The sequence below is a fragment of the Gymnoscopelus braueri genome, assembly GCF_963280865.1.
Source record: "Gymnoscopelus braueri genome assembly, chromosome: 19".
Classification (NCBI taxonomy): Eukaryota; Metazoa; Chordata; class Actinopteri; order Myctophiformes; family Myctophidae; genus Gymnoscopelus; species Gymnoscopelus braueri.
Window position 1 is genome coordinate 14968780 of NC_137621.1, and position 10050 is coordinate 14978829.

General features: G+C 40.4%; 1 protein-coding gene across 1 annotated transcript; it reads right to left on the reverse strand.

The window, feature by feature from the left end:
• Positions 1–2947: 2947 nt before the first annotated feature.
• Positions 2948–6747, reverse strand: LOC308075371 (P2Y purinoceptor 13-like; the record flags this gene model as incomplete). Its single annotated transcript, XM_080415225.1, has 3 exons — positions 2948–3810; positions 5736–6125; positions 6565–6747. The coding sequence occupies 3 exons, from the start codon at positions 6745–6747 to the stop codon at positions 3382–3384; spliced, it is 1002 nt and encodes a 333-aa protein (XP_080271351.1). The 3' UTR covers positions 2948–3381.
• Between the last annotated feature and the right edge of the window lie 3303 nt (positions 6748–10050).

Below are 10050 nucleotides of genomic sequence, written 5' to 3' on the forward strand. Positions count from 1 at the left end.
AGGCCTCTGTCTTTCCTGTCCCAAGGCAGCAGCAAAGCAGGTTAAAGGTTGAACAGTTTCTGAGTTGCTAAAGTTAGCTCTAGGAGTGTGGATGCAAACAGGTGAAATGTTGGTGTTGGTAATGCCAAATAATGTAAATATTAAAACAATCAGTTAATCACTGACCGTTAAGAATTGAACCGATGAAAAATGTGTTAACTGATAATGTATAGCAAATTGTACTCTTTATACGTGCATATTGGGACATATACTATAAAGAATCTTGTATTCTTTCTCATATGTATTTTGGGTTACATTTCTCCAGAGCGCACATACAGTATTCACTTTCATACCAACAGAGGTTGTACTTTACCTTTACAACTGATTTAACACTGCAGCCATATTCACTGCACAGGTATGACCATAGCCGTGGTAAGATGTTTTGACCAGAGGGTGTGGAGTGTAACCCGAGGCGCCCTTCAGCACCTTGGCTCTCACTCTCAAAACACACAAGTTTTAAACACTGATTAATTACACTCTCAGAGACATAGGTTTCAGTAGTTTAGTAAGACAGGCAGGCAGGGGTTCTGGGTTACCTATAGCTACTGCAAATAGTTTGAATACGGTAATTGTCAGCCTAGCATGTCAGGTCTGGCATGAGAGAAAGATGGCATGAGAAAAAGATGTCATGAAAGATCAGGCTTTGTTTTCCTGGCAGAAACACATTGCTTTACCTGTCTTGTAAGTTTCATCATAATGATTAGGTTGACATTTATCCATTTCTATTAATATCATCCCCTACAATGAAGAAAATTAGCCGTAGCTCACAATTTAGATAACATTAAACCTTTTCACACATTTTCAAAAATAACAAAGCAGATCTAAGCTCGAAACGTGTATGAAATATATTAGGGCTTAAGTGATTAAACCTTTTATTTGCTATTAGTAAATAAAAAATAAACATCTATAGAACCTGGTCCTTGAGTGCCTTAAGATTTTGACTTGCCCTTAGGTGTTCCTTGGGCAAATCAAAGTTTGAAAACATCAAAAAACTAATTCACCAAACGGGGTAAAACATGATCGTATGAAAATAAGTTTGAACCAAAAAAAAGTTTGTTTCTCCCCCCCAATTCAAGAGTAAAATACCTCGGATACATTTAATATTTGTTGTCATGTTGTATGTGTGCGAGACATGAGGTTTTATTCTTTACAAAGTTTGCCACAGATTCATTCAACATTCAAGAGATCTTATTCGTCATATTCTCATACAGTATGTGCAGTGAAATGTTGGTGTAGCAGATTCCGCCAGACTGTGGCAACAATATCAAGCATACATAATCAAATATAGGCTACAGTACAAGTAATGTACTAAGCCAGGGGTCTTCAATGTTTTTCAGGCCAAGGACCCCTTAGCTGAGAGAAAGGTGAAGCAGAGACCCCCCACTAGCCTGGTAAACCCTCCCTCCGGAAATCTCATTTGTCATTTGAGGGAGGGGCTTTACCAGGCTAACCCCCCACTATATATCGTATAAAATTGTGTTGCAGATTAAACTTTTTCATAGATTTTATAGATAGATTCATAGACTTGTTTGAGTTTGACAGCATTATCATCAGTGTCAATTGATTTTGGTTTGTTTGTTTTCGTTAATATTAGTTTTTATATTAATATGTTGAATTCATGTTAATGTGTATTTTCAGACATTTTAAACCCCCAATGCTTAGTAAACTTGACCTTTGGCTCTGTACTTGCTCTTTTTCCACTCTACACCTATCTCTTTGCCAAAAATAGCAGATCTAGCTCATTGTGAGACTGTAGATCTACAATTTTTGACAAATGTAGGGATGCTATAGAGTTCATGGTTGAAAAGAAAGAAGTTCCTATCACACAAAGATTTGGCGGCCGCCCTGTAGCTCTCAGGACCCCTTAGGTGTCCCGCTGTCGCACTAAGCAATATGTATTAAAGTGTGCAAACTGTTGGCTATAACATTCGAATGTAGAATATGGCCGCTAGCTTTTTTATGCAGAACTAAAATACAGAGTTTCCACACCAACATATTAAGCTGGTGCACCATAAGCATTCACAATAACACTGCTTGTTTTAACCCTATGTATACAGGGTTAAAGTGGTTAAACACATTTGATGCTACTGTATATTAATGAATTTAGCTGGAGTACAGTGTTTCTCCAATAACTTTTTTTTTTCTAAAAGTGTTTAAAGTTAATTGCTCTCATGCAGCAGAGAAAAAACCAAATGTCAGCACCATGGACAGTGACGCTCGCACACAAGTTTTCAACATAGGAATTACTGGGCTGTTACATTTTCAGAGACAGGCTTTGGCTTTTAAATAAGACAGACAGGCAGAGGTTCTGGGTTAACTAGCTACTGCAATTAGTTTGAGAAATTATTAGCCTGTATGTCTGGTCTGGCATGAGAATAAAAGGGATGAACAGAAGACCGCATTATTAGTCAAAGCTCTGCAAAATATTTTATAATCATCAGTCAATCAATCATTAGTTTTCTTGTCAGAAACACATAGCTTTACCTGTCTTGTAAGTTTCATAATAATGATTATGTTGGGGCGTGACATTTAGCTTTTACTATTACCATCCCCTACAATGAATAAAAAATGGTCTTGGCTCACAATTTAGACACAGTTAAGCTTTGTGAAACAGGTATGTGAAATAGCTAATGTCCAAAACATAGGTCAGGCTTAATTTTGTCAACAGTGGGTAGACAGTTCAATAAATTCCCCCCTTTACTAAAAAGATAGACTGACCAAATGAGGTCTTGCACATTTGGGACAAGACAATCAGCAATGATGTAAGCTTGTAAGGCTCTATAGCCCAGTAGATCTCAAACGGTGTGCTGACACCAGGCTGAGGCACACTGGTGTGCAGTGAGAAAAGTCCAGGTGTGAATTGGGATTTTGTAACAACCACACATTTATTTTGTAGCCAAAGAGCCCCCGCTACAAGTAAATGTAACAGAGAAAACATAAAAATAAATTACAATGATGCAAATAAACATTGTTAATTAGCAAACACGAGCAAAAATATGTGAAAGGTACCAGGAAAGAAAACCTCAAATAAAACAAGCAGTGTCCATTGAAAACCATTGCTTCCTGTATATTCTGTTCTTAATTTTTCCCATAGTCACATTTTAACTACATGTATAGTGGAGAAATTAGATCTGTCATGTTGTTTCCAATTTGCTCAAGTGATACCGAGGGGAAGTTCAATTTGTAAAAGATTACAGAAGAAAATGTAGACGGTTAAGCAAAGTTGAGGAAATGTTTTGGACGATACAGTTAATGTAGGCTACTTTATCAAAGATTCTCATCACACTATAGAGTGATGAGTACATCACAGAGTACACTTTAAAATTCCTTTCCTATCACACACTATGACATCTCTAGCTGCGTTGAAGATGCTGTTGGACCCTCGATGGAACCTTGTGGGAGGGGCTTGTGCCTGAGAGTGGCCGTCAGTCGTTTTCGGAACACCTTGCACAGGAGCACGTAGATGAGCGGGTCCAGGCACACGTTTGTGGCTGACAGCCACAAGGTGGTGTTCTTGGCAATGTAGAGGGCGTTCTCCACTACGCAGTGGTGTGCTGTTTTTTGGGTTTGGCTCCATGTGTAGGGCACACGGGCAAAGTGGAAGGGGGCGAAACTGATGAAAAACACTGCTACCACCACGAAGACCTTTGCTTTGGTTCTGCGACTGGCTGCGTTGGAGCTGCTCCTGGAGGCTTTGTATGACTCGTACACCGTCCTGCTGATGAAGGTGTAGCAGACCACCATCAGAGCCAGTGTGCCCCAGAACACCACCTGGACACAATACATAAAAGCACAACAAAACATTCACTTCACTGACATGCGTTTGGACCTTGTTTTACTTCAACTCACACTTTTTCATTGATTGATTGAATACTTTTTGAACAGTTTGCAAATAGTACAGTTTACGATTATACAATGATGCTAAAAGGATAAGACAAAAAGCCACAAGGGCTTGTTTCCATTGTGGTCGAACACTCACTGCAATCGGTAGTGTAAGTGATAGGACTTTGTTAAATTAAGTGCTCTATGTTCAGATAGTAATAGAATATAAATGTTCAGGTCAGAATGCCAATTTGATCCAATCAGGAGACAGAACTCATAAATTATACAGCCAGGATAAACAAGTGAAATTGGAAGTGATTAAATAAAAGAAAATGAACAGACAAATTTGGATTTGAAACACTATAAAATTGCAGCTGATAAATAATCCTTCTCTGTCCTGATTTGATAAAATTGGTATCTCTACCGTCCTGAACATGGTTTTTCTGTTATACCATCTTTAAGAGTAAGGTCGCACACACTGCCAGGAACAGTGCCCTGTGTAAAAGACACCCTTAGTGACAGAAACAGTCACATGTAGCACTGTAGGGGAGCTAAATCGCCTCTATAGGAGGAGATAAAGCAAACGGGCCCAAGCACATGTCATCTTCAGCCAGTTAAAACCCACAAACTCTGTGACAGCTATTTTCAAGAGGTGCGAACAAGATGAGTTGAGAGCTGAGATCAGCACTGTGACTGAGAGGCGGGGCTGCTACATGTGTGTGTGCGTGTGCGTGTGCGTGTGCGTGTGCGTGTGCGTGTGCGTGTGCGTGTGTTTGCAGACTGTGTTTTGCTGCGGAGCAAGAAATGGAAGATTCATACAGTAGCATAGTCTCACGTAGACAGATGATCAGATATCTCCGCATACATAATGACTGGGGAATCTAAACTCCATATATGGGTTTGAACGGAAGAGAAAACCAGCACTAACTAACTGGTTTGCAAAGCAACCTTGATACCGTCCCAATAACAAGGGCCGCCCTAGAGTTTTCTGTGATGCTGTTATTTTTTAACAAGCACTATACTTGAAAGTGCATCGGTGTGGCCATGCGTGTATGCACCGTTGCAGTTTGTCCCACAAACGAGCCGTTCGTCCCTGGCCGTTTCATCATACGCATGCGCCAATTGTAAACATACATGAGTATCCTCAATTTGGCATTGTAGGCCCATGGCTTGGGTGGGAAAAAGAAGCGGTTATACCAGGGGTATTCAACGTTTTCCAGGCCAAGGACCCCTTTGCTGAGAGAGAGATGAAGCAGGGACCCCCACTACATATTGGATTCATGTTAAATGTGTATTTTCAAACATTTAACCAATTTAACCCTCAATACGTTGTAAACTTGACCTTTGGTCTCTGTACTTGGTCTGCTCTGTTCTCCCTGTACACCAAACCTCTTAGCCGAAAAAAGCCAATCTACAAGCTCACAATGTCTGCGACGCTTTGTGAGCTTCTAGATCTGCTATTTTTGGCTAAGAAAATAGCAGAATAGAGATGCAAGGGTTCAAGTGGTTAATGTAAAAAAATTAAAAATAAAGTCCCTATCACACAAAGATTTGTGTGATAGGGACTTTATATCCAAGAACATTGGGGGGGGGGGGGGGAACCCCCTCCTTTCTCTCTGCAGGCTGTGAAACCAGTTGTGAGTTACTGTCACATTGCTCTATTTCAACCATAACCTTTCTCTTTCTCTTTTTGCCTTCTTAGACCCTGGTGCCTAGTCACTGTGCCTGTGAGGTTTTGTGAGGTCACTCTAATGCCTGCTAAAATGCTAAACAGTATTACAGTATATCACAACAGTTGCGTTCGTCTACAATTTTAGTGCAAAGTAAGATGAGTTACCTCGCTAAAGTAGCTGGATCCCTTTTTATTAAGTTACCTGACAGAAGTAGTTGAATCCTTCATGCCAGAGCAGACCGGGCTTACTCTTCAGAGAGGCACACTTCAGTTTGCGCCCAGAGAGCTCTGGTAGCTTGTCACTCAGGATGGTGTTTGGCAGCACTAGAGATAACATCACCACCCAGACAGTTGCACTCAGCACCTGACCAACCCAGACCTTTTGCAGAGCATACTTCCCGAATGGACGGACTATCTTCAGGTAGCGGTCCAGACTGATGAGGCCCAGAAAAAGAATGCTGACATACATGGTGAGGTAGAACAGAACGGCTGAGTATCGACAGTAGAAGACACGCAGTTGCCAGGAGCCCAGACCAGCGTCACTCAGCACCCTAACAGGGATGGTCAGCGTCATAAGCATGTCAGCCACCACCTATTAGTGAAGGATAATATTATTAATCAACTAGGGGTGTGCCGATATATCGTCACACCCCTAGTATTTTTTTTTACAATAATAATAATCAGGCTTGAAAACAGCCCCGAGGTGAAAAGGGTGACAAAATGTTGTTTTTTTTCGGGTCAGGTGTCACACTATTGCCCTATTTGGATTCAAAACGGCTATTGTAGCTGAAAAGCTACAAGTTTGCGTCTGAATAATGCAAAAACAGAATAATTTGTTTGCATTTTCTCTCCCCCATATATTTTCATAATAAAAAAGTGCGTATCGTTTCGTATCGAAATCGTATCGAAGTTGTGAGCCAAATATCGTATCGTATCGTTTGGTGAAATTAGTCGGCACACCCCTATTAATCACATTGTTTTTTCTTCTTTCCACTGACAAATATATTCCCAGCACAAATCACTTCACTCACCACATTTTTTAGATAGACAATAAATGTGGAGGTAGTGGGGAGGTTGTAGAAGATCCATGCAGCCAGACTGTTCAGTACCAGGGCCACTAGAAAGAGGACACTATATAGACATGGGAAGACTACTGCTGTCACACTGGCATCTAGAACACATTTCTTGGTGTTATTGAAAGTTGTGGTGTTCATCTTCACAACCTTGTTGGATCTTGAGAGTAGAATAGAAAACATAAATGAGGGATAATAGAAAGATCAATGAGTTGACAGTATAAGAGAGAAACATTTGAATATATGATAAGGATGAAACGTTTCTGTAAAAATGGCTGTAATTTTGTTATTTTCATGTTTTCCAACAATGAAGAGTTGCAGTCTTGGGAGTTGCAGTATTTGTTTTGGGGACCAAAAAGTAATAACATTGCCACTACAGGCCTAAATAAGTATTACAGTAAGTAATAAGTAAAACAACATTTTATACATCAGGAATAAATATACATCAGGAATATTTTACATAACAAGATCAACAAAATAACATTCTAGACAAGGTAACATCCCAGAAGCGAGTTGCAGCCTGCACTTTTATTCAGATAACATTTTCAAGGTTTTATGCTAGAATAAATGTAAATATGTTTTAAATTCATAGACCAGGTACAGTAGGGCGTTAATTAATCGTCTATCTATTAACTGAATACTGGCAATGTAACGATCATGGCACACTACTGTTTGGTGTGCTATCTTTACAATTGTAAGCACTTAACCAAAAATATTTGACATTATTTTGAAGCTAGTCGATCTGCAAGCTCACAATGCATCGCATTGCGCAACCAAGACATACTGTATTCTCAAAGTATATTCCTCTTATGCTCAAGAGGTATACACCATGAGACACATGGGCACAAAGTAGCTGTTGATATCTTAATTTTTTTTTATTTTGCCTTACCTCTCAAAATGTCTTTATTCTCTTTGGATAATTGGCATCAATGGCATGTCAAATGACCAGGAGGAGAAGAACGAAATATGAAGAAGTTGTGGCTGGGGTCGAAGTGTTTATAGAAGTGTTTATTTCTCACAGTGTTTTCTGATGAACTTGCAGTATATGAAGGTCGACATCCTGTCCATCAAAACAAAAGTGCGTGCCAGCTGATAATGTCCATGTACTTTCTAATAATGTTGCTTTGAAGTCTTGTGCCATGTGGCATTTTGGGTTCTGATTCTGATTGCAATATTTTTCTTCTTAAATATTTATCCCACGATTTTGTAACCCATTTTTTCACCCAGTGCCAATTGCCTAAGCATGTAATCCTGGGTGCTACTCTCCCTCTGCCAGCCTGGGGAGAGCCCCGAACTGAGCTCATGCATCCTTCAATGCATGAGGAGTGAGCAGGCCGCTTCTTATCACCTGACAGGGGGGGTTTCCCCGGTTGGATGTAGCGCATGTAAGGAACACGTTATTCCAACCAGTTCCTTTCCCCTCCATCAGGCGCCCCGGCTGACCAGGGGGAGGCAGTATAGAGACCAGGATTACTGCATGTTTTTTGTGAGGGTACCTACCCTAGGGGACACGGGGAGAACATGCAAACTCCACACAGAAAGGCCCTTTCGCCAACCCCACCTAGGGTATGGGCACTGATGATGTGGAGGAGAGAACACGCCCCTAGCGCCCACAGCGTCCCCTGAGCTGTGAGGCGATTGCAATATCTTTACTGGGAATTGTGGATTAAGGGAATGACATTCCACATGCATTTGTCAGTTACTGTTTTACAGAATTTCTAGTCCACATCCAAACAATTTGACTATGGAAATAGTATGTTGTTCTCAGAACAATAAAAGCAAACAATGACTAGAAAAATGCACGACAAGAGTGCAGATCTTCACCAGGACGGGTTGCCAGTACCCAGGGCTGTGTCAGTAGTGGGGTGCAGTCATCAGGACACAAGGAGGCTGCTGGGAGTAATAGAGTTTGCGTGACAGACGTGAAAATCACTACCAGTCAACTACAATATTTTACAACACTATTAACAATATAAACACTATAATAAAGACAAGAAGCAACCTAAAGGATGGTTTTGGCTTATGGGAGAAGCAGTTCCTTCGGTCTTAAAATTTGATTGAGCAAAGTATGCTCAGTGCCCTGGACAATGGTGTATAGTGGAGTGTATATGCCATATACAGACTGCTTTTTAGTGGGTAAACTTTCTTCTAGTGTGTGCAGCAATCAGTTTTAGTCTTATCAAAAATTTAAAAATGTTTGTACATTTCTGGAATATATTTGAAACTGTTTCAATATGCATTTGCCACACTATCGATACCAGCCACGTGTTCACTTGTGACTCTTCAACTATAGTGGAAAAGACAAGAAAACAACCTGCATGTTTTTTTGCTCCACAGTGACACACAGGCCACAGACACGTTGCCCCGCCTCACAGTCGTTTGCGGGTGTTAACTTGCTAAAAATGACACTTAGCCTATGCAGAGCCTCTGCAAACGGTTTTGAGTAACAAATACAGGGTATGTGGTGCTCTGATCAAACGTTATGTCTGGCTGCTGGCAGGACGAAGGCCGCCCCTGCGTCTTTGTGTCCTTGTGTGTGCGTGCGTGTGTGTGTGTCTCTGTGGGTCAATCGAGGGCTAATCTTGCAAACTGCTGGTTTGCGTGATGAAAATGTATCATACCAATGTTTGATATTCGATGCCAATTGGCTACAGGTGGCCTGCAAAGTTTGCTGGATGAGGCCTATTTGACAAAAAATACCAAAAATCATGAACACATCATCTGATCAAATTTGAATCACATATTAAAGGGCCTCTCTATACAAACACAGAGCCAAAAGCAATTTCACTTCATTTCAACACATTATTGTGTACAGTACATACTGTTTATCTTGTTCATGAATAAAGCTATATAATTATTTACTTATAACAGTATAGAGAATATTGTAATTCCAACAGTAGGCCTATATGCTCAATATATTTCAGTGTACACAGTGTACCCACTTCTGTTCTATGACTCCTTGTTCTGACTCATGCCCTTGATGGGGCCATGGGAGACCTCAGGAATTGGGCTATGTTTGGCCTAACCTTTTCAAAAAGCTCTTAAAATAGACATTTTAAGTGTATATCTTCATACACTAACTACACAATTGTTTGATTGTTTAAAAATAGAGGCCACAATGTTGCTTAACTTACACTTTCCTGTTAATCCACAGTTTCTGATTTGGAAATGACTGTAATCATTGATGAACTTACTGACATGACCTGCAGTGACCTATGTCATGTAGTCAGCATATCAACAAGTCAAGATCTGCTTCTCAGAAAACATGCTAGTCTGTGCTGGCATGTCCCGCTGTCGCACTAAGCAATATGTATTAAAGTGTGCAAACTGTTGGCTATAACATTAGAATGTAGAATATGGCCGCTAGCTTTTTTATGCAGAACTAAAATGCAGAGTTTCCACACCAACATATTAAGCTGGTGCACCATAAGCATTCACAATAAC